At 42.7% G+C, this 26054-nt stretch overlaps 1 protein-coding gene across 1 annotated transcript in view; it reads right to left on the reverse strand.

Moving 5' to 3' along the window:
- Positions 1 to 3296: 3296 nt before the first annotated feature.
- LOC144694306 (NACHT, LRR and PYD domains-containing protein 3-like) overlaps positions 3297 to 26054 on the reverse strand; it is a 31961-nt gene continuing 9203 nt past the window's right edge. The window contains exons 3-11 of the mRNA XM_078564638.1: positions 21013 to 22819; positions 20132 to 20218; positions 16110 to 16196; positions 15216 to 15386; positions 14957 to 15127; positions 12331 to 12501; positions 6453 to 6623; positions 5155 to 5332; positions 3297 to 3670 (exon numbers count right to left, since the gene is read on the reverse strand). Of these exons, the coding sequence (XP_078420764.1) occupies positions 5167 to 5332; positions 6453 to 6623; positions 12331 to 12501; positions 14957 to 15127; positions 15216 to 15386; positions 16110 to 16196; positions 20132 to 20218; positions 21013 to 22819 (2831 nt within the window). The 3' untranslated portion in view covers positions 3297 to 3670; positions 5155 to 5166. The remainder of the gene's footprint in view (positions 3671 to 5154; positions 5333 to 6452; positions 6624 to 12330; positions 12502 to 14956; positions 15128 to 15215; positions 15387 to 16109; positions 16197 to 20131; positions 20219 to 21012; positions 22820 to 26054) is intronic.

Here is a 26054-nt window from a genome sequence, read left to right on the forward strand (position 1 = left end):
AATTTGTAAAACTATGTATGTGCTTAAAATCATTTTTTTTTTAGTAAGAAAGGTTTAATTTAGTTTTGTAAGAAACCTATAAGACTCGGTAGTCTTATTACTAATGAATTCAAGGCACACATCTCGAAAAAAAAACAAATTGTAAAATAGTTGTGGCAGTTGTTTCAAGTTTCCCTCTCGGATTTGAAACGGCTCAGCATTTACCATCCACTGTGCTGTAACAAAATTGGGGGCTCTTTGCAGGATATACTTGAAATTCCTGGATTGGTTTGGAGTTGGTGAATCTTAAGGTCACGAGTATGAGAAGCACTTTGCATTCAGGGGTTGGTGTGAGGTTTTGCTTTTAAGTGGTGAGGTTGCAATATGGTTTTGGCAGTTTTCAGACTTGTCTGGGAGTTGAAGTTATAAATTTGGTTGGTTTACAAAAGGCAAATAAAGCTAAGTTAATGGAATTGGCAGATAAGTTGCAATTAGGGTCACCAGCAGGGGTAAGGAAATCAGACATAATTGAAGGTGTAGCACAGCATTTGAAATTGGAAGGAATACCTGAGAGACCAAGTTGTCCAAAGGGTGGTTCATTGGAATGGGCTCAAATTCAGTTGCAAATGAAAAAAACTAGAGCTAGAGGCAGCAGAAAAAGTAAAGGAAAGAGAAAGGGCATTTCAAAGGGAACAGGTGGAAAGGCAGGAAAGAGGAAAAGAGAAAGACAGAGAATTCCAGCTTAAAATGCTGGCGATTAAAAAAGAGATACCCGGAGGTGAAGAAGGACTTATTTACAGATCAGAATCCAGTAGGGAGACATTTAAATTTGTACAAGTTTTTCCAAATTTTGAGGAAACAGATGTTGATGCATTCTTTATTTCATTTGAGAAGATATCTAAAGAGACAAAATGGCCACAAGAAAACTGGACATTATTATTACAATCCAGGTTGGTGGGTAGAGCTTTATGCTTCATTGTCAGAAGAAATGTCAGTGAACTATGATATGGTGAAAAAGGCTATTTTGAGTGTATATGAGTTGGTTTCTGAGGTATACAGGCAGGAAGTTAAGAATATGAGAAAACAGCCTGGGCAAACTTATATTGAGTTTGAAAGAGTAAAACAAAGTAATTTTGACTGGTGGATATGGGCATTAAAGATAGAGATGACATATACAGCTCTTAGAGAGGTAGTTCTTTTGGAAGAGTTTAAAGATTTAATTCCTTTAGTAGTGAGAACTCATGTGAGGAACAGAAGGTTGAAACAGTAAGACAAGCAGCAGAGATAGCTGATGATTATGAGTTAGTTCATAAATCTAAACCTTTTTCTCGTCACCCTTTTAAATCAGAGAAGAATAGAAAGTGGGAAGGTGAAAGGAAGGTGGGTAGTCAGAGAAGAGAAAGAGGAGGAAGCAGGAAGTATTTATTCAGAATAAAAGGGAAGGTGCTGAGGGTAGAAGTAACATTTGATAATTGAAGTGTTTTCACTGTAATAAAGTTGGACACACGAAGCCTCTGTGTTGGAAATTGCAGGGAAAATCTGTTGGGATTATTGGGATGCAGGAAAGTTCTGGAAGTAAAAGTACTGTGGGTTCTGAGGTTTAGGCACGGGAAAAACAATGGTTTGTGTACAGGAAGAATCATTGATAGGTAAAGAAGAGGGAATGTATTCACAATTTACCCAAGAGAATTCTGAGGAGCAGGTTGCAGAAATGTTTAAAGATTTTGTATGTGAAAGGGAAGTCTTTCCATGCATACAGGGTGGAGTAGGTAAAGATGTTAAAATTTTAAGAGACACGGGGCTAGTCAATCCTTAATGTTGTGGGATAGTGATATTTGTTGTTCAGAGGGAGTATTGCAGGAGCAAATGATAATAAGTGGGATTCATGGAGATGCTAACCCTGTTCCATCGTGGAAGGTAAATTTAAGGAGTAAATGAAAAACAGGCAAAGTGATTGTTGGAGTAATGGAAAAATTGCCCACTGCAGGGGTTCAATTTATTTTAGCTAATGCTATAGCTGGGTCACAGGTGTGGGTGATGCCTATGGTAGTTGAGCTACCTGTAGGAGTGTTTTCCACAGAAGTGTGCAGAGAGAGCATCCAAGATTGTTTCTAGATTATGTGATAACAAGATCACAGGCTCAAAGGTTGAAACAAGAAGAACAGGAAGTTTAAAAGCAGGGAGAAGTTGTGAAAGTCCAATTAGCTAGCACTATGTTTGATAACATTGTCCAGGAGGAAAGAACAGACGACAATGCAGCTGAAGTGTTTAATTCAAGGCAGTTAGTAGAGTTACAGAAAAAGGATTCACAAGTAAACAGTTATATCAGAAAGCCTATACAGAAACAGAGGAAGAATGTATTCCAGAATGTTATTATCTTCAGGGTAATGTTTAATGAGAAAATGGCGGCCTTATCATGCTTCAGCAAATGAAAGCTGGAGGGAGGTGCACCAGCTTGTAATACCATATGGATATAGAAATATGATTCTGAGGATAGCTCATGGAATTCCAATGGGGGAACATTTATGAATTAGAAAGGCACAGGTAAAAGTACAAAAACATTTTTATTGGCCTGGATTGCATAGGGATGTAGTCAAATTCTGTAGAACATGTCACACATGTCAGGTGATGGGGAAACCACAAGCAGGATTAAGCCGGCACCTTTAATTCCAAATCCAGCATTTGAAGAGCATTTTATTAGAGTCATGATTGATTGTGTAGGACTTCTCCCTAAGGCTAAAAGTGGAAATCAGTACTTACTGACAATAATGGATGTGTCTACAAGGTTTCCTGAAGTGATACCTTTGAGAAATATTACAACAAAGAAAATTGGGGAAGAGTTAACTACATTTTTTTAACAAGATATGGTTTATCTAAAGAAATACAATCAAATCAGTGTTCAAATTTCATGTCACAGCTGTTTAAGGAAGTAATGAACAGCCAATGACAAAGAGGTTGTTCAGAATGATACAAAAAAAAAATTAATGGATATAGACAAGCCATTTAATTCAAATACAACATCCTATTAATGGCTGACCACTTAAATGTAGTTATGAAAGAAACTGATTTTTAATTAATTTTGTTCTGGGATATTTGCAAAAACATTTGGAGCTATACTTTGACAGAACTGCAAATAAACAATATAGACTCGAAGCATCAGGATTACATTGTTATGGCACGGCTGATGGTAAAAGCAGAGCTGCCCAAATCCTAGAGGGAAACTTGGAACAGCTGCCAAAATGGTTTTTGCAATTTGTATAGTATGAGGAGAGGTTCTGAAATCAGGAAATGATGCCCCTGACTACTTGTGATGATTTTATTGTAGAGTAAATATTTATTAAAAGAATAAAGCAAAAATAAACACAATTACACTTAAACACAAGAATGGCTTCACACAGTAAACAGGACTTTAAAACAGTTTAAAACTTTAAAACAGTTCCACAAGATCTTAACTTAACTATCCTCAGAGCTAACCTTCCCCCTTTCTATTCAACAACTATCCTTACAGATTTCAAAACCTACAGAATTCCATTAATTTTTACTACACAGTGTCTTTTTCCCCTTGTGGTGTCCTCTGAGGCTGACAGCACATGGTTCTCCCAGTCTGGCCTTGTTCACACTCTTCTGGGAGTTCTGACCAGCTATCCTGCTGTCTTCTGGGAGATCTAAGCAGCTACCCCCACCAACCTGTCTTCAAGTACATAAGAAATATGACATGGTTATTAACAGAGGAAAATATTACAATTTCTTGCTTTCTTGACAACATGGTAATCTGTGGACAGCCATGCAAGAAATAAGGATTAAAGAACAAAGAGGCCAAAAGTATAGTATTGGAAACTTACTCACAAGAGGTAAAATATCTATTTCAGCATCAGTCAAAAGACAATGGTCTGGATTTTCTAGCCCTGGCACAGCGGGTCCCACCGAGGCGGATGTGAAGGGCCATTCAAATGTCCATTCGCTTTGACGGGACTGGAAGATCCCACCAGCAGGAGGGGCTAGCAAATCCCACCCAATATAACTCACTACAAATTAATATACATGGAATAATAAGTTCTTGTACAGTGTTGATTTCTGTATACAATTCAGATTCAGATGTACAATATAAATTTAAATACATAGTATAAATTATTTTGCACAACAAACTTTCCAATGCCCAATCCAAAGTCCTATTTGCAATGTAAACCATACATATAATATAAATTCAAATTAATAGTATAAATTCCAATAAATAGTATAAATTCAAAGGCACAATATAAATTTCCTTATATAGGTATACATTGCTATATGTGGTATACATTCATGGCATTATTCATTTGTTGTAATGCTCTTCTGTCCTCTAGTGGTTATAGAGTTGATGTGCAGAAAACAGATCATATGAAACTAAGAAAGAAGGAACTGACATTTATAAAGTGCATTTCACAACCTCAGGAAATCCCAGTGTGACTTACAGCCAATGAAGCACTTTTTGAAATGTTGCCTTTGTTGTAATGTAGGGTACCACAATCACACCCAGAAGCCACCTTGAACAAGCACACCCATCACCCTTGACCATTGCTGGCCCATCTACCTCTGAACTTTCAGTCACAGCAGACCAAGCATGCGAACTCTGGTAGTTGTCCCAGAGCATTACAGCCTTGCTCAGTCCCAGTCCAGGGAGGGGTTGGAAGGTATTTGGAGACATGTTTAACCCAACATCAGAAAACAAGTGAAAGGTACACTCAGCAGCTCTACACCATAATGGCACTGATGCAGACCAGCTGGGAGACAATTCAGTAGACAATCTCAAAGCATGGCTTTAAAAGTAAACCGTACTACAGAATTAAATACCTACCTCATTTTACATCACACAGCCTAGTTACAAAACACTAGCACTACTGCAAACCATTTCTCTTTATTCATATCATGCCTCTACTCCACATCACTCCTCCTCAAGATGCTGTGCTTAATATAATCTATAATAGTAGGAGGTTGTGAGTGGGGGGTTGAGTGTTCCTAGACCCTGGTGCCCAGAGCAGGACATGGGGTGTTGAGTGTTCCCAAATCCCGGTGTCCAGAGCAGAACGTGGTGTGGTGAGTGTCTCAGACACTGTTTTCCAGAGCAGGGTATGGAGTTGGTGAGCAGGCAGGAAAATAATACAGAATATGAAGTTAAATAACAAGAGAAACAGTTACCTGTTTTGTGCTCTATAGTTGGAGTTTGCAGTTAGATTGTTGTGCGAGGTGCTTCAATTTGATTGTTGATACCCCCAGCTTGTTTCTGCACAGGTTCAGCTCTCTGAGCATACGTGTCACTCTCAGAGCAGATAGAATATTCTCGCTACAAGCAGCAGTCAGACCAGTGTCCTTTAAGCTGAGGGAAACAAGCAGAAACACACTTTGACTGCAGCATCCAGTAAAAGTACTAGTCCACATCGCAACCTGCACAAACTCAGTTATACGAGAAACTCCAAATACTACCTAATCCAGAAATACTATTCACACCCAAATACCACCACAATATAAAGAACATCTTGAAATATTACCCAAAATGGCTTGATGGCTGATGTGGGCAACAAAAAAAAACTACTGGAATTGTGAAGTTGGAGGAGCTCTACTGAGATTTGGTTAAGCTACATTGTTTGTGGACAAGTAAAGGCAGCTTTATTTTATTTCTATCCCCATGCTATACCTGATCTGGAAGTATTTGGTGGAGCCGTGTAGAGAGCAATTTACTCTGTATTTAACCCGCTATGTGCCTGAGAATATATGAACCTGACAGGTTCTCTGATATTATTTGAGCCAGTCAGGCAGATTATATGTAAAGTTCACTGTGCTTACATTTGTGAGTTCAGGCCCTTAGCAAAGTCCTAATGTGCCACCACCCAGACCTAGCTCCTGATAGGGCTCTGCATCCAGACTTGGGCAGAAATGTAGCGGCTACTTCAGGTGTCAGAGGCCCTATCACTACAGCAATGGTCACTGGCTGCAGAGCCTTCTAACTCTTGTACAAGAACAGCAGCCAGAAAACCTCCAGTGCTGAGCATCTAATGGACACCTGTGAGAACAAAAAGGTAGTCCTTAGCTTTTCAGGCCCTCATTAAATTGCCGTTTCCCCCCCACCCTCCCCTTTTCTTCAGATCTGAGGGGTGAGGGGAGGGGGAGGTGAGAAAAAGGGTTTGGGCAGCCCTCCAAATAGAAGCCAAAGTGAGATTTCCTGAGGCAAAAGCAGTTGGAAATCACCCCTTTCACCCTACCTCCATCACAATGTCCAACCCAATACAATGCCTGCTGTGGATGCAGATATTATAATAACATGGAAATAAGTGTCCCTTTCCCTTTGTGTTTAGAAGTAAGTGACTCCCAGATGCATGAGAAAGGAATGTTGGGCTATAGTGTTCCTGAAATGGGTAGTGTTCCCTTACATCACGAGGAATGGTCATCTCACATAAATATGTCAGAAGGATAGAAGCCAGCATTGAAATCAGCCTTACTTTATTTTCTGTATCCTACAGAGTGGGTTCTTCAGAGCTGCAAAAAGTGGCTTCACTCCTAAATCTTGCAGGCAGTTGCTGCTCAGTTTGAGCTCAGTTAATGTGGAACTGGCAGTGAGGGCGTCCGCAAGATCAGGGCAGCAGGCGCTTGTCAGGTTGTTGCGATACAGCCTGCAGGAAACACAGCAACAACATTCTCACTGCTTTTTATTAACCCTGCACATCCCAGTAAATCCATAATACTGTAGTCTCATTAGTGAACCAGCTGGAGTCGATCAAATCAGAATGAAAACAGCAGCTTAATATGTCTGCAGGGTATCTCAAAGCCCTTCATATCCAATGCAATATTTTCGAAGCGCTGTGATTCTAGTCCTAAAGGCCTGGAATTTCCTTGGAGCTGCACCCTTGCCACTGCTGAAATTTTGCCAGATGTGCGGTAGAAATTCTGTTTACCGTTGCTAATGGGACTTCCACTCCATTTCCAGTGAAGCAAAGGTGTTGGAGTGGGAACGGCACCATGGAAATTCTCAGCCACAGGCAGACAGCAGTCAATTTGCATATCACAGAACCCACAGATGTAAAGAGAATGCAGTAAGTTTTACATGGTGTTGGTCAAAGTATGAATGTTGGCCAGGGCACTGAGAGAACTTTCTGCCGTTCTTCAAATAGTAACATGAGATCCTTTACATCCACTGGACCAGATAGGCATGCCCCTACTTTAGTGCATCGTTTGAAAGACAGCGCACCCGGTGATGCAGAATTTTCCTCTCAAGTTGGCGGTGAGCATGTTTGGCGGCGTGAATGGACAATATAGCGAGAAGGCCAAAAATCAGTTTTACGCAGTCGTGAAACCAGTTTGTGATTTTGTGATCATTCGCTCCACCTGTCATTGGTGGGCTGCGTTTCCCGCTGCCACACATCTGGCACATATCAGGAACATAGGGCTGAATTTTCCCTCCGTCGGCAGGGTTGTGCGGGGGCGGGCGTGAACCCGATTGGTGCCCCTGATCGGGGCCGCCCCGCCATTTTACGTGGGTGGGCAAATTGAGGCCCGCCCAGCATGACACTCGCCCGGAAGCGCTGAGCGCTCCCTGTGCGGGCGGGGGGTGGGGGGGTGGGGTTGGTGGATTCCCTGAGTTGGGGCAGACGCTCTTTCACACATGCGCGCAAAAGAGTGCAGAAACCTCCCTGAGGTACAGAGATGTTTCAGGGAAATCAGTTTGATATTTAAAAATTGAAATAAAGTAACTAAAAACTTTTAAAACATGCTCCTCATGTGACACTGTCAAATGAGTTGGGACATGTCAAAGAATTATTTTAAAATTTATTATTGAATTTTAAAACACTTCATGAAACCTCATCCCGCTCATGAATGGGGTCTCATGAAAAATGCAAAGGCCGCCTGGGCTCTTCGCCTGCCCGCCAACCTTAAGGTTGGACTGGCAGCTCATTTAATTGCTTAAATTAGTTTTTAACTGGCCTTTGACAGTTCAGCGGGCATGCAGCCGAACTGGAAATCTAAATGACGCACGGTGATGTCGGGACACCCGCCTGACATTATCCCGTGTCATTTTACGCGTCAGTGAGCGGGCCCCACCTCCGCTGGCCGACTGGAGAGTTCAGCCCCTAATTTTAATACCTTAGCATCTCATTATAAGGCCTGCTCGCAGGAATCATCCCCCCATGTTGGATCATCCTGGCACATCGGCGTGATTTCACGTCGACGTGTTTCAGAATTGTACATTAGCAACGTGCACCTGATGAGCTGCAGTTTGCTCGGGACTTCGAGGTTTGTTTGCTTATCTTGCTTCGGGCAGTACTCGCTGTCATCAGTGCCAGACCTTGCAGGCAGCACCACATCACTTTTATGGGGGCTCAAGGGCGACCAAAATTCTGTTTACAATTACCTACCAGCCCAGCCGTAAGGTGGGGGTCACATTTCAGTGGCTGCAGGGCTGGAGCTTGCTTGGGGAAGGAGGAGAAGTAGCCTCAGGCAAGTGTTGAGGCTTAAGGGTGAGGGCTGTACTGTGGAAGGGAGGTGTATCCCAGGGTGTGTGTTGGGGCACATGTTGATCTATGCAAGTGGCCTCAAGATGGTAAGGGCTGAGGAGGCAGTCTCCAGAGTAGATGATGCTAGATGGAGAAATAAGGGCGTGTGTGAATGGGTGGTGATGTCCTTTGAGCAGGCAGTGAGTGAGATGCCAGTGAATGTGTGATGGGCTTGTGAGTGTGTGAGTTTAGAGTGATGAGATGGTTGCCTTACCCTGGCAGCATGGATGATATCATTTATCCTCTTTCTGCACTGGATGGCCAACCTCTTCTGTGCAGCGTTGGCACTGACCACCACTGCCAGCACCTCCCAAGCTAGAATGGTGAGATTGCTGGACCACCTGCGGCCAGAACAGGGATGGAAGACATCCCTACGGGTCTCTAAAAGGCAATCCACTGATGGGTCACTGAACTCTACCTGGTTTTCAAGGTCATGTCTTCATTGGAGCAGTCCTAGGCCGCAAGCATAGAGAACTGTGTGTGGCTGCATTTTATATATGATACCCAGAGTGAGGAAACATTGAGGTAATGGTGTGGTGGCTGATTCAGAAGCTGTCTGCCAGTGAGACGGCATGTTTCTTGTGGCTGCAATATTAATGAGGCAGGAAGCAGGCGACACAGTGTAAAAATCTGCCAATGCGGACGGCGGGTAAAATGTCTTTTTTCATGCCCGCTACTACACATAGTGCAATTCTGGGACGATTCCTCCCTTAGTGCTACACTGAAGTGTCAGTCTAGATTACCTAGTTAATCCACAAGCTTCAGGCTCAAAAGGTGGGAGTGCTCCCGACAAGCTGGCATATGCTGATTATGAAAGACGTTTATTTTACTGTATGTTTTGACAGTACGTGTGATGTTGTGGTTCTGACTCACTTAGCATTTGGCAACAGTATTCACAGGTGCAATAATTATCCTTCACTGGGAATGGGATTGAGTTGCACTCGAGGCATGTCAATGATATTAACAAGCATAATTAGTGCTCCCCCTGGCCTCACAAAGAGTTTTAAAACAAGAAGCACACAAACCTTACCATTTTTGGAAAGGCCTCTCAATACTGAGAGAAACGGGACTGATATGTACCATATATGTTCTGCCTGCTTCTCTTTGAAATTCGAAAATGAGTCCTATGACAGGCTTATGATCCCCGATTTGCATAGCTAAATAGACTGTTTTAGGTGTGAGCTCTGGGCACCCATTTATGGACCTGCCTGAAAGTTGATTCAGGTGGGTAAATGGGCACACAAGGTTCCCAACGGACCTTCAACTGCCAAAAGCCTTTTTTTTTTGAATGAGAAATGGGATGTCAGCAGTTGAAAGTTTTCCCCAGTCTTTCTCTGGATTGTGTTACATCCATCCAGAACAAAGATTATGCTGTGCATTATTACAATGATTTATATTAATACATGATAGCTCACAGTGTGATAAAGTAATTATTAGGCTGATTGTGATCATATTGACAAAGGGCATTAAGGTAAAGGTTATAAAAATTAGCGACAGGTGATTGAAAAGGAGTTTTATTTTCGATTTTACCTAGTTATTTTACTTGGGGTTAGCATTAATAACCATTCCTTAGGTGGACTTTGTGTCTCCTATGAATTGAGAGTGTGCCACTATCCACAAATCCCAGAGATTGAACACAGAATCCTTGCCACAACAGTCCGAGGTATTAGAATGTATCAAGTACTGCTATGTAATCTCAATGACTACTGTGGGAAGGTGAATAGCCATTCTAACAAATTGAAACTTGGGCTATATATCAACAGACAAATCTATTTAGCATTGAATAGAATAAAATATAGAATTACATTTATGGCAAATTACAAACTTTGCTTTCCTCTTTGAAATACTAAAGATGCAAACTCTCAACATAAAATCAACCCTTGACAAAATGGTCACTTAATTGTTAAATGTTACCAGATTTCTAGATCTAGCTCACATGTTCGAGTATGTTATAAGACTAGCTCATGATTTGAGTACAGAATGCCAATCAACAAGGCTCAGATTTTTACCATAACATTTTTACCATGAAGGAGAGCCTTTCCATTGAGACAAAAATGGTGGACGAGCCCAGAAATCCTAAGCCCCACCCCTGAACACTGCACTTTTTATTTTCGTGGAGTCAGGCCAGGGTTAGCACATGCGCAATTTATGGAGGCAGCTGGCGATTTAAATCACCAGTTGCATCCACTGAAATGGGATTTTCATAGGCCAGGAGTGTGAAACTCAGAGTGTGCATATTCGACCAGGAAATAGCTGGTCTGAGCTTGGTGGATTGGTTTGGATAGCCAGGAAGAGGAAAGGTTTTGGATTTGATCCGGGGACACCTTTGGGGGAGGTAAGGCACCTTTTGAGAGAGGTGAGGCACCATTTGGGATTGTTAAAAGTAAACATTATTGTGTGTAAATAGTGCATAAATTCATTTGAACTGTCAAAGCTGTCAAATAACTGTCAAAGGATGCTCGGTGAATTTGCATGGTGGAGGGCGGGGGAAAACGGTGGTGGGTGGAGGCATGGTTGGCATGAGTTGACACTAAGTTGGCATGGGTACTATAAAGGGTCGTGGTGATGTGGGGGTCATTGGGGTTATGAGGGGCCATGAGGGTGGGTGGGTGTCATGAGGTGGCATAGGTTGGCATGGATGGGTCATGGGGAATGTGTGGGGAGTGAGGGGTGAGGGCTGGAGGGTTGTTTTTTGTTTCAATCTTTTTACAATTTAATTCAACAAAGTGCTGGAGCACAGAGGCAGATCTTCCGCCCAGCCCATAAGACCATAAGACATAGGAGCAGAAATTAGGCCATTCGGCCCACCGAGTCTACTCTGCCATTCAATCATGGCTGATAAGTTTCTCAACCCCATTATCCCGCCTTCTCCCCGTAACCTTTGATCCCCTTACCAATCAAGAACCTTTCTATCTCGGTTTTAAATGCACTCAATGACCTGGCCTCCACAGCCTTCTGTGGCAATGAATTCCATAGATTCACCACTCTCTGGCTAAAGAAGTTTCTCCTCATCTCTGTTCTAAAAGGTCTTCCCTTTACTCTGAGACTGTGCCCTTGGGTCGTAGTCTCTCCTACTAATGGAAACATCTTCCCCACTTCCACTCTATCCAGGCCTTTCAGTATTCTATAAGTTTCAATCAGATTCCCCCTCATCCTTCAGCGGGCCCAGCTTCTAACCCAGCCTCCCCCCACCCACCGGGAACAAAAATCAGGACTGTGGGTGGCCATTTTTAAAGGTCAGGTTTGCAGAGCTAGGAATCCTCCCATCTCTGCGCACCCGACTCATGAGCAAAAACCTGGGCCTAAGTCACAACTGGAAGCTTCTGGTCACAGGGAAGCCCATTAAAAGGACTGCAAAAAATTGTTAGTTCTGCCCCTTTGCACAGTTGCCTCCTGCCTTCATTCTTTCACAGTGGTCCATCAAATCCATTATCCCAAGATGCCAATCACCCAGGATGTTTGGCTTGATTCATTGATTGGTGGCAAATATTGTGATTTACCTGTGAGATGAATGACATGAACAATAAAACCATGCATACCACGGGCTTCCAGAAGAAGGCATGTACTTATCTTGCACTGAGGTGTGAATAATAGCTAGACTCGTGTAAATTCTACCCAACTTGAACAATCTACTCAGTCTCCTAACTAGTTCAGCAGGAAGGAATCCAAAAATTAACTCAAAAAAGTCAAAAATACTTAACTTTTCACTGGGCTGTAATTGAGCCCCAGAAATCTGAGAGAAATCAATAAATAATTTCAGTATTACACTCTCATCTGATGAATCTTTTATGCAGATCACATCACAGAAACTAACCACAAATGCACTTACCCCAGAGTTTGTAATTTACAGTTGGGATCTTTCAGTGCTGCAGACAGTTGCTGTACTCCTACATCTCCCAGGTTGTTGTATCCCAGCTCTAAGGCCATCAGGCTCTGGTTTATTCTGAGAATGGAGGTGAGATCCTCACAGCAGCCTCCTGTTAAGCCAGTCTGGTGTAATCTACAGAGGTCAAGAGCAGAGCTGACCAATACAACTCAAGTACAGAGGTCAAGGAGAGAGAACAGGGACAGCATCCAAGGATAGAGATCAGCACCACAGCTTAGCAACAGAGTTTTTAAAATAAATTCAAAGAAGAAACATTTCACTGAAACATTACAAAAAGTAACATATATATTGTTTGGACAAAGATTTTCTTCCTGACAGGTGACATCCATGTGATGGCCACTTGATGTGAATATGGGATGAACTCTTCCTATATTTGTATTCAATAAGCCCATCCCTTTCCCCCTACCCCCCAACTCATCTTCCCATAGTTTGTTGGATAGCAAATAAAGCATTCCTCATGAATTACATATGGGCATATCAAACATTTTAAGAAAGATTTGTGTGTTTTTTGAAGAAATGCAAGCAAGGACACTGAGCAAAAGATCGCTGATAATGTAAAGTGACCATTTTCTGGGAAATTCCTGTATGGATTATACTGACAGACCTGTCCTGAGAGAACATAGAATGTTGCACCTGAAAAGATGCCATGGCCTTCTTCAAGCAGAGACACTTGAAAGGGAGATGGGAAAGATGCAAAATACTGAACTTTAATCTCCTGTGGTTGCAGAGACAAAAGATTAAAAAGACTGACGTCTCAGCAGTCACCCAAAAAATCCGTCTCCTATTGATTTATATCTCAGAATGTGTAAATAGTTCTGATATGATGACTATTTTCTCTCCTGGAATAAACAGGAAAAAAAATGGCTGCAGAGCAGTGCAGTGTATGCTGGTACACTATGAGACTGGGGCCATTTTACGTGGACAGGACAATTAAGGCCCGCCCAGTGTGACGTCCGCCAGGAAGTGCTATGCACTCCCTGTGCGGGCGGTGAGGGATTCCCTCAGCCGAGAGTGCTTTCTTTCAGTGCACTCATCTCCCTGAGGCTAAGTGCTGCCTCAGGGAGATCGGCGCCAAATTTAAAATTGGGGAAGGGGCAAAAATAAAATTTCCCTGCCATGTCCCCTCATGTGACATTGTCACATGAGTTGGGACATGTCCATCACTTTTAATCAAACATTTATTAAATTTTTAAAACCCTCATGAAACCTCATCCCACCCATGGATAAGGTTTCTTGCTCCTTCTGAAGACTGCCAGGGCTCCCGGCCTGCCCGCCAACCTTAAGGTTGGATGGGCAGGTCGATTAATGAGCTTAATGACTTTTCAAATGGCCTCAATAGGCCATTGACAGGTCGGCGGGCGCACAACTGATTCGGCTGCGCCCCCGCCAACCTGAAAATCCAACCAACTGCGAAACTGCCAAAGTCAGCTCCGGCAGAATCGCCTAACTTAATGGCTGCAATGTACCGTCATCTACACCTCACAGACAAACCAAAGACTGATTTGTATATTTTTAAAACTTTTATTTGGAGTCAACTTCTCATTTCTGATCAGTGTGTATGTGTATTGCGATTTTATTATTTTTCTCGGGTTTTAGTAATTAATAAACCTACTCTTTCTTTGGCTCAAGAAAGCCTGGTTAAATTGGCTCCTTCTGAAAAATAAATACATTTGGACTGGAAAAAGGTATCCATGGGGGGAAGGAATCCCTTTTAAATTAACCTTGTTGCAACCAATCGAGGGGGTTGAATAAAGAAGGGGAGCCAGCTCACTCCTCCTCAACCGGACCATATCAAAATTGGGGTCCCATTCAGGAAGTTAAGAAATTGTGGGACCTTGCCTGGGGGCCGGTCATAACACACTTAAGGGGTTATTAGAAATTCACCTCATTTGTCTATGCCTATATAGTTAAATTAATGCTAGGTTCTGACAAGGCACAGATTGGAAACAGGGTAAACTCCCTCTACACCATCCCATCAAATAGCCTAGATCAGATACAGTATTGCTTAGATATGGAGTAAAAATCCCTCTGAACTGTTCAATCTAATACTTGTAGGACAGTTACAGCATAGGTTAGTTACTGAGTAAAACTCCCTCTACACTGTACATTCAACGCTCCTAGGTCAAATACAGCGTAGGATAGATAAGTGAAGCTCCATCTATACCATATCCAACTCATGTTGTACCAGATCTATTAGTATTTGATATTTGAACGTTCCCTTTACACTGTCCAACAAAGTGCCACAGCCAAACCTCAGAAATGTGCCTGTTTGTGACATTTCCATTTTCTAGTCCAGTCAGGCTGTTTCCTCTTTGACAGTGATAATTAACTTATCATAGCTAATGCTTAATATATTGGTAGATTTTATAAAGTATGCCAAAATAGTTTTTTTCTCTTCACCTCACCCCGTTTTGTGTAAACTCCCTCTGTGCCACATGTCAATCACAAGCATATGTAGGTATTTGCTGCTGATATTGTTCTTCAAGTGGTTGTTGGAGGTGAGTGGACAGTCCATTGACCATCCCTTGCTGTGCAGCATACGTAACAATCACAAGGTCGCGTTACCTACCCTAATTTCTCTATTTTACAACCACCATCCTTAATCGCTACACACAGCAGTTTTATTCCCAAGTCTCCAACGTTGTTGTAGCCGAGATCCAGGCTTCTCAATGACTTGTTGGTTTTAAGTGCTAGAGCCAATTCCTCACAGCAGCAGTGTGTGATCTCATTGCCCCATAACCTAGATAAATCACACAGACACCATTAAGTATTGCCAAAAAATGTTTGAAAAGCAGCTGGATCAGTTTACCATGACAATGGTCACCTACCCCAGGGACTCGATCTCACAGTCAGAGTCCTGCAGTGCAACAGAAAGCTGCTTCACTCCTGCATCTTTCAGCTGGTTGTATTTCAGGTCTAACTCTTTCAGAATCCGATTTGTCCTTAAAATGGAGATGAGGTCTTTGCCGCACTGCTCTGTGAGATCATTTGTACACAGACTGCAGGTGATAGAGAATTTATTGGAGAAAACATCTTTGAATCCATGTACAAAATTCAATCACACATCTACAAGCATGAGAATCAAAAAGCCATTTTAAAACATTCTCTCACGGTTCATTAACAGTGCATCCAATCCATAGAACAGTACAGCACTGAAGGAGGCCATTCAGCCAAATGAGGCTGCACCAGTATTTATTAAGTGCTCCACTTTTTCAGGGATGTATTTTGTGGTTGTCAACCTGAAGCTTGCCCATCATGGCATGTACTGTCAATATCCTATTCTCCCAGTTCAGAAACAATATTGGTTATGTAAATTCCCTTCTAAACTGTCCCATCAAACACTCCCAGATTAGATACAGCATAGGTTAGATACAGAGTAAAGCTCCATTTACATTGCTCCATCAAACATTCTCAGGTCAGGCACTGAATGGGCTACATACAGTGTAAAATTCCCTTTATATTTTTCCAAGAGATGCTCCCAGGTACATCATAGGCTAAGTACAGAGCAAAGGTCTGTCTGTAGTCACCATTGCATCTACATCCCCTACCTTTTTCAGGAAGGGCCCTTGAAGCTAGCATAGAGAGTTCGTAATTGCAGCATGAGACTTTTCCATCAATCACTGGATAGCCAAGTCAGATTTAAATACAGGATAGGCCTTGATACTTGCTGCAGTATCCGGCAGTAACTAAGCATTTTTGAGAAGTAGAAAAGGTTTCCTTACAGCAGTGTCTCCAGTCTGCAGCTCGAGCTCATCAGTGCAGCAGCCAGCTTTTTGAGACCTGTATCTCCCAGTGTGTTATTTGTTAAGCTGGAATGTAAATCATATCACATTTACAATAAGGTAATAAAACAGGAGCCTACAAACCTCGAGCCATGTATAGCCCATGATCACAGGCAACTCAGTCCTCAAAGCCTAGCAAACTCCATTCCTAAACCTAACCCTAATGCTTTGATTTCTTACAGGTTGGTTTGTTCTGTTTAAATGTTACAGGCTTGGAAGAGGTTGTTGTTGACACTGTTGCCTGTGGATGGATAGATGTCAAATTCAAACACCCAAGATCTGTCAGCATTGGTAGCTTGAGTTAATGGGAACAGATATTTAAAATCAATAAATTGCCCCAAGGCTCCATGGGCTTCACCAATGTGGCCTCGGAAAAAAAGGATTGGACACCAATGATGCAGAGGGCATAACATTCCTGAGCTGCCACCTTGGCTGTGTTTTTTGGTGAAGGTCAGTGTCAGGCCAGCAAGGGAAGTTTGGTACTGTCATGTTCCTTCGGTTGGGTCACTTTGCTTGCGAACACGATTGCACGCCAATCTACCGGTGGGGGAGTTGGCAAACAATATACTGCAGATGCAGAGACTGATATAAGATGAAGCACGTGCTGTTTATTTACACAAGTAACAGAGCACTAACACAATGTGCGCTTCTCCAACTAGACCTTATTCTAAACTACTGATTAACATTGTAGCCCATGCTGCCCAGCCATTGGGTAATGCAATCACATGGTCAATCTGCTCACATTCTCTTAAAGGTGTATTGCACTTCAGGTTATCACATCCCTCCCCCTTTACTCAAAAGTACAATTTACAATCTTTACAATATATAAACTATTTACATAAATAAACTATTTACAAATTCAGTCTCTCTGGAGGCTTCTTCAAATATGTCAAACTTTGTAGTTCTATACTTCAGATGGTTTATCCAAGACCTCACTCTCAGGAGTCATCTGTCCACTAGGCTTTCCAGTAGGAACCTGTAAGTTTGTCTCTTCGACTCTCTCAGGCTCAAAGGATCCTATAGGTACTTCCAAACCAATGAGAGTTCCTTCTACATTTGGTGTAGATTCCAACAGGAATGCTTGGCACATCTTTTCTTGTCTATCTGTTTCCCTTTTCCTGAGGTGATCTATGTGTCTCCTAATTATCTGACCTTCAACCGATATGTGATAGGACAGGGGTCCTGTCACAGCACAAACTTCACCTGATCGCCATTTGGGCTCATCTCCAATGGTCGTTGCAAAAACTGTGTCTCCAACGGTGAAGTTTCTTTCATGACTGTGGTAATTGTGACCGTTTTTCTGGGCCTCCTGACTTCTATCTACCCTCCCCCCTAAATTCGGCCTTATGAGACTCAACCAAGTTCTGAGACGTCTCTTCATTAATAACTGTGCAGGGGCAATACCGGTGGTCGTGTTTAGCATGGTCCTATTGCTGAGTAGGAAACGTGATAATTTAGTCACAATAGAGTCTCCATTTAGTTTTTTCATTCCAGACTCAAAGGTCTAGACTGCTCTCTTGGCTAACCCATTGGATGCAGGGTGGTTTGGTGAGGTCTTAACATGTGTTGTGCTGTTGAGACTTGTAAATCTTTGGGATTCCCCGCTGGTGAAGGCCGTTCCATTATCGGACGCTAATATCTCTGGTAACCCGTGTATTACAAAACTCTGATGCAATCTGTCTATGGTGATGGCAGATGTGGGTAATCTCACCTCGTATACATCCATCCACTTCGAGTGAGCATCTGTAATCAAGAGGAACATTGTGCCCAAAAACGGCCCCACGTAGGTTGGGTTCTGTCAGGGCCACTCAGCTCCTGACCTCATTGCAGCCTTGGTTCAAACATGGACAGAAGAGCTGAACTCCCGAGGTGAGGTGAAAGTGACTGCCCTTGACATCAAGGCAGCATTTGACCGAGTGTGGCATCAAGGAGCCCTAGCAAAACTGGAGTCAGTGGGAATCAGGGGGAAAACTCTCCACTGACTGGAGTCATCCTAGCACAAGGGAAGATGGTTGTGGTTGTTGGAGGTCAGTCATCTCAGCTCCTGGACATCACTGCAGGAGTTTCTCAGGGTAATGTCCTCAGCCCAACCATCTTCAGCTGCTTCATCAATGACCTTCCTTCCATCACAAGGTCAAAAGTGGGGGTGTTTGCTGATGATTGCACAATGTTCGGCACCAGTCATGACTCCTCAGATACTAAAGAAGTCCATGTCCAAATGCAGCAAGACCTGAACAATATTCAGACTTGGGCTGACAAGTGGCAAGTAACATTCGCACCACACAAGTGCCAGGCAATGACCATCTCCAACAAGAGAGAATCCAACCATCGCCTCTTGATGTTCAATGGCATTACCATCACTGAATCCCCCATTATCAACAGCCTGGGGGTTACCATTGACCAGAAACTGAACTGGACTAACATATAAATACTGTGGCTACAAGGGCAGGTCAGAGGCTAGGAATCGTGCGACGAGTAACTCATCTCCTGACTCCTCAAAGCCTGTCCACCATCTACAAGGCACAAGTTTGGCGTGTGATGGAATACTCTCCAATTGCCTGGATGAGTGCAGCTCCCACAACACTCAAGAAACTTAACGCCATCCAAGACAAAGCAGCTCGCTTGATTGGCACCCCTTCCACAAACATTCACTCCCTCCACCACCGACGCACAGTAGCAGCAGTGTATACCATCTACAAGATGCACTGCAGGAATTCACCAAGGCTCCTTAGACAGCACCTTCCAAACCTACAGCCACTATGTGGACAAGGGCAGCAGATTGATGGGAACACCACCACCTGAAAGTTCCTCTCCAAGCCTCTCACCATCCTGACTGGGAAATATATTGCCGTTCCTTCACTGTTGTTAGGTCAATATCCTGGAACTCCCTCCCTAACAGCATTGTGGGTGTACCCACACCACATGGACTACAGCGGTCGAGAAGGCAGCTCACTACCACATTCTCAAGGGCAACTAGGGATGGGCAATAAATGCAGGCCCAGCCAGTGAAGCCCATATCCTGTAAATGAGTCAACATGGAGGCAGACCTATGGCCTTCCTGGCTGAAGACTGGCATCTGTGATGTTGGGGACATCCAGAGGAGGCCGAGATGGATCATCCACTCGGCACTTCTGGCTGAAGATTGTAGCAAATGCTTCAGCCTTAGATTTTGCGCTAATGTTCTGGCTCCCCCATCATTGAAGATAGGGATATTTGTGGAGCCTCCTCCTCCAGTGAGTTGTTTAATTGTCCACCACCATTCACGACTGGATGTGGCAGGACTGCAGAGCTCAGGTCTGATCCGTTGGTTGAGGGATCACTTAGCTCTAACTATCATTTTCTGCTTATGCTGTTTGGCACGCAAGTAGTCCTGTGTTATAGCTTCACCAGGTTGACACCACATTTTTAGGTTTGCCTTGTGCTGCTCCTGGCATGCCCTCCTGCACTTTTCATTGAATCAGGGTTGATTGGTGGCCCATTGAGACAGGACAGAGCCTCTTATTCTCATTCTTATGGTGCAATTTCCAAATTTTCATCTTCTTCAGAAGATCTTACATTTATATTGCACTTCCTATGACATTAGGATGTCCTGAAGTGCTTCATTATCAATGAAGTGCTTCACTGGGATCTGCTTCAGTGATGTGGGTTGAGGGATAAATATTGGTTATTGACCCTAGCAGAATGCCCTACTTTTCTTTAAATAGTGCAATGGGATCATTTACAGTACCTGAGTGACTGGATGGATTCTCATCTGAAAGACGGCAACTCCAGCAGCACAACACTCTCTTTGCACTATCATACTGAAATGTCAGCCTAGATTATGCAATCTGGAGTGGAGTTTCAAACCCACAACCATCTGACTCAGAGGTGGGAGTTCTACCACTGAGCCAAGGATGACACATGGCTCTGACATCCTGCTAAACATTGCACACAAAAGATTCTAATATGAAATGACAGCTTACCATAACTCCTTGATTTGGTTTTTACTGGCGAGCAGGAGAGCACTCATAGAATCAATCATTTCCTCATCCATGATACTACCTGATAGCCTAGAGTTCAAACAGTGGGGCAAATAGATCAAGTAATGTCTATAAAAAATGTGCAATAAAACATTGTTATATACAAATAATATACCTGTATTGGATCACACTGTTTGCTCTTGTCCTATGGCATTGCTGATAGGCTACAGTTAAGATGTTTAAATGTTAAGACAGAACTCTGTGTTTAACCTGCCCTGCCTCTTGAAGACCCATTGTACTACCCAGCCCCAGAGTTTGAAAGGACAGTGTCTGACCAACTGTACCACTCAGTCCCAGAGTGTGAAAGGACAGTGTCTGACCAACTGTACCACTCAGTCCCAGAGTGTGAAAGGAAAGTATCTGCTCCACTGTACCACCCAGTCCCAGAGTGTGAAAGGACAGTGTCTGATCCACTGTACCACCCAGTCCCAGAGTGAAAGGACTGCTAGGTTAAATAGATTGTGAATGCAGAGTACCACCTGGTATATTGAAAAACTTGGCAGAATCAGTGTATCTCATTAGAATGGACCAGACTAAATTACATAAGAGTACACGTGGCCTAAAAGGACTCTGCAGTCCATATGTCCAGTCCAAGAAAAGAATACCTATCAAATTGCTCACGCCATCAGATAGCCATCCAATTCTTCCCTCAACACTGTCTCACTGGGCAGTCAGTCATATGCTCAGCAACCTTGTCCTGAATCTGAACTGCTTGTGCATCTTCCCTCTTCTACGTTTGAATTTTAAAATAGCATTTAAAATTCCTATGTCATAGAAAAATAATAAAATATACTCTCCTATTGCTTTATAGCCAAAGTACTTACGTTATTTTTTCAAAGGATTTAACAACTGGTAATAGTCTTTTCAAACCATCTGGTGATATCCTGTATTTGGATAAATGGAATTCTTTTCTGTCCACATCTGATGTTTTCAGAACGAAGGCCAATGCTGAATAATCAGCGAGTGATAGTTTTTTGGAGGACAACACTCCCTGATGGAGGGATTCATTGATCTCCCTCACTACTGACTTGTCATTCAGCTCATTTAGACAGTGGAACAAATTGATGCACCTTTCTGGAGGGATGTCTGTCTGTAGCAGCTTCTTCATGTAGCTTATGGTTTTCTGTAGGTCATCTTTCTGTTCCTCCACATGGGTTAGGAGGCCTTGCAGGCACTTCTGAATCCTTCTCCTTCCCAAGCCACAGAGAAATTGGAGAAACAGATCCAAGTGGCCAGTGTGACTCTGAATCACTTCGCTGCAAGCACTTTTACAAATCTCAAAGAAGGTGGGCTTTGAAAAAGCCTCACAGATCCGCCCAAGAATGCTGCATATCATCAGGTTCCGTTTTTCATTGTGGTAGGTTGCAAAAATATAGAGAGCAGCAAAGTACTCTTGGACTGTGGAATGGACAAAGGAGTAGACACGCCTGTGGGAAAGTGCGGAGTACTTTATGTAATATTCTCTGCAGAACATACCACAGATAGATGAGATATCAATATTGAAGCACTTAAAATCCTCCTCATAAAAGACAAAGGTGCGAGACTTCAGATACTGGAATGCAAGCTTGCCCAGGTTGAGTATCGCCCCCTGATCTGACTGCAGTAACTGACAGATCTTCTCAATCTTTTCCTTTCCGTGGCCACGGTGTTCATGGTGGTATGTCACCATGACAACCAGAAAGTTGGTATAAACCTCAGTTACTGTGTTACCTCTAAATTCCTCAGCACATGATGACTTAAGGACATGTTCCAAAACAGTGGCAAGGATCCAGCAGAAAGCAGGCACATAGCACATCATCCAAAGGCTACTTTGCTTCTTCACTAGTGCAACGATTTTCTCTGCCAGTTGGCTGTCCTGGCATTTCCTCCTGAAATATTCTTCCTTTTCTTCGTCTTGGAATCCCTGTATTTCTGTCACCCTGTCCACGTAGCAGGATGGAATTCGGTGCTTTGTTGATGGGCGTGTTGTTATCCAAATAGATGCTGTATGGAGCAGGTTGCCTTTGATGAGATTTGTCAATAATGATCGGAGGGGCACTGGTTTCGATATATCAGAACACACAGGGTTATTTTCAAACTCCAGAGAAAATCGGCTTTCATCCAGCCCATCAAAAATAAACAGGGAGCGGGCAGAATCATTTGGGTAAGTCTCACCCATTTGCCCCATGTGTGGGTAATGCTGTTGCACCAACTGCACAAGGCTCATGCTTTCCTCAGAAATCAGATTGAGCTCACAGAATGGAAAGACGAACACAAAATCATACTCCTGGTGCGTTTTTGACATTGCCCAGTCGAGGAGGAACTTCTTCACATAAATTGTCTTCCCGATGCCTGCGATTCCACGGGTGATGACCACTCTTGGTTGCCGTTGCTTGTGCATGGGTCCAAAAATGTCCTTGTGCTTCATAGATTTAAAAATTGCCCTGCCATGCCTGGGTGAGGATGATCCAGCCTCTGTTACCTCGTGCTCCACATGAAGCTCATTGCATTTGCCATCGGTGATCCAAAGGTCCGTAAATCTCTGAAGGAGACAGACACACTCCCCTGCAGTAGAAGTGTAATCAGTGATGTATTCAAGTTTTTCCTTCAGGATCTTTTTATGACAGTTTATTAGTTGATCATATGATTCTCCTATAAGGACAACGGGGAGAAGGTTTTACATTCTATTTACATCCCTGGAGGAATATTTGTGCTAATCAGTACAACCAAAATCAGTACTTAAAAATGGAATTCTACAGAGTAAAGCTCCCTCTAATCAGTCTCATCACTCTCAGGTCAGACATCAAGTGGGTTTTATACGAAGAAAAACTTCCGTTGAACTATTCATCAAGCACTCCCAGGGTTAAATATCCATACCATCACAATATACTCGAACTCCTAAATGCTATTTTTCTTTCTGTGTGACATTTCCATTTGCTATTTTTTCATCCTTGTGTACTATCACAATTTCAATTTTAGTGTGGGCAGCTTCGTGTTACAATTTAACAATCAATGTAAATTGGACTGAGAACATCAAAACTGATGCTTCCTGGCATAAAAATGAGACATTTCCTCTATTATGTCAGGCTGATTCAAACCCAGGACCTAGAGCTGCAAGGACAATGTCCAATTCTTGATAGCATGTCATCCCTGAACATGAAAGTACACCATGGCATCCAGTCCCAGAGTGTGAAAGGATATTATATCAGTAGAATTTTGTGCTCAGTAATTCTACAGCTACATTTGTCTATGGAGATGATTTATTTCAGGCTATCTTTTTCTTGTTCTGTTCATGACAACAGCAAATTAACACAATCTTGGATAAGTTGCCCTTAGATTTTGCATTCCCAGATTGTTCACTATCACAGTGTTGACTACTGCAGTTTTCATTGTGAGAGGGTGCATTGTCAAAGGGATCACTGTTAAAGAAGGCACTGCCAAAGAAGCCACTGTCAGGAAGTATTTTCTTTACTTGCTGGTTTGTTCTTGTTGAAACTCTGTGACCTGCTCTCAGACCACTGTTGCCTCCTGACAATTTCTTTTAGGAACAGGGGAGTCACAGAGTTCATTCAATCTTGGTTTACCTGACTAACTCTGCAACATGAAATCTAATTGCAATGCATTTTATTTGTAACTAATTAGTGCTTTATTACTACTTATTAATTATTTACCAGTTGGGGCAGATGGGGGTAAAGCCAAACAGCAAAAATATCCACCTGGAATCATAAACAGACAAGGTTGATGTTAGGTTCAAGTATTTCATTAGAATTACATTTGGACAAAACCATTGTATTTTGGTAAAAAAGAAAATATTGAATTCTCACATAATCTAATTTATTCTTTCTCAAGACCTGCAAACTATCGGGCTCCACACCGCCCTCATTCTCCCTTTCCTCCCAACTTTCAAATTTTAAAGCAAGAAAAATTACCTTTTCTTCTTTGTCCATAAAACAACACGAGGATAAGTTTCACAAATGTGAATCCTTTACTGAGGATAGTGTACATTGGGAATTGGCACACCTCTGATGGTATGGGGGAGTGGACACAGTAACAATTTTCTTACCCCTGCTCTTGGCCAGCAAGGCCCTTAGCACACTTATCTGAATGACTGCACATTAAAAATAATTCAACAGTTGGAAGGTGTTGGGCTCTCCTGAGGGGCTGCTAAGGCACACTATAAATGCAAGCACTTTCCTTATATTTATTATGTTTGTAAAATCTATATAATTTGCTTTTTTTGTAGTTTCATCACCTTGTCTTCCTATCTGTTAAATGTTTCCATTTCTGAGCCTCAAGTGGTTCTGCTCTTCAATTCCTTCTAAAGTTTTTTTCATTTACTGTACATTTCTGATTTAATTTAAGGCTTTTACCTTGTAAGGAAAGCCATGTAACTGGTGGAATGGACTCGATGCTGGCCTACCATAGTAAAGGGTTGCTACCAGTGAACGCATGATCTCAGATGTCACAGGTTGAAGTATTCTACTTGCTGATTAGGTGGCAAATGACAACCTGTCAGTACTGATTCAGTACCCCCTCACCCCCCAACTTTGCTGCTTTCTCCACCTTATTCTCCAACTGCCTTTTCCTGGTTCACCTCATGCTTGTATCACCTTACCTCATCTCCTTTCCCTTCTCTTCACTTTATTTCTTTCCTGCAGAATAGTATGAGGACAGTGGGGGATGGAGCAACAGCTAAACTGAGCCAATCACAACCAACACAAAGATAGAGAGGGATGGCTGGTCGCTTTAACTATTTTGAACTCTTGATCAGTGTGATAAATCTTTGGCCTAATTAAAGATGTGGACCATGGCTGCAGAGCATGCTCCATTTGTGGTGGGTATGCGATGGGGGCATGGGTACAGTAAATGTAAGTACATACACTGCTTGATTTTGTGCCTGAACATCCAGTTCTATTTATTAGTTGAAACGTAACCTAATCTAGCCACCTTCATGACAATATTCACCACAATTTATTCCATGGATGGGCACTCGGAGGTTGTTTGAAGTACTTCATGGATGGACACTGGCATGTTGTTTGAAGCACTTGAATATTGTTTCCTCCTCTCCTGAAGGTGGAGGATCCTCACTCACTCTTCCATGGGCAGCAACCACTCTCCAGTACCTTGCCTAAGTGTTCATTCTTTAGTTGTAAGTCTAGTCAATAGGTTATTTTACCATGGGAGACACCACAGCCAAGCTTAATCCTACCCTCACTTGACAAAGAGCCATAGAAGTTTACAGTACAGAAGAAGGCTATTTGGTCCACCATGGTCATGCCAGCTCTTTGCTAGATTCAAAACTATCCCAACTGCCTAGCTGTCACTCAAAAGCTCAATACATTTCCCTGTTTGAAATATGTATATACTCTTCTCTTAAAAGATGCACTGATCTTTGCCTGAGCTACACCTTATGGAAAAGCATTGTATGTCTCAAGAACTCTCTTTTTCAAAGTGTTTATCCTAACCCCACTCCTCACGCCTTTAGTGAGAATTCTAATTTTATGACCCCTCGCCACTGACCCACCAACCAGATAACATTATGGCCCAGTACTTCCATTTCCCTGAGGAGTCATACCCAGCAGGTACCCCAGAAAACATGCTGGGGGCCCCTCAGAAGTCCCCACACAAGGACTTCATGGAAATTGCCCAGGAAGTTCAAATCTCCGAAGGGCAATTACCTTGCATTGGGAACCATCTAATATTCTGATTTAAATCAGAAACTTTGAATACTTTTGACTCACTTAGCAGAATAGTTACCCAGAAAAAGTTAGAAGGATTAAAACCACTTCTAACTCCTGGGTATCTATACAAGTGGCACCCCCCCAACCCCCAACCCAAACCAACTGGAGCCCATGATGGTTCTAGTACTGACTCCTGGGTTACACTA

The sequence above is a fragment of the Cetorhinus maximus genome, chromosome 19 (genome assembly GCF_964194155.1).
Source record: "Cetorhinus maximus chromosome 19, sCetMax3.hap1.1, whole genome shotgun sequence".
NCBI lineage: Eukaryota > Metazoa > Chordata > Chondrichthyes > Lamniformes > Cetorhinidae > Cetorhinus > Cetorhinus maximus.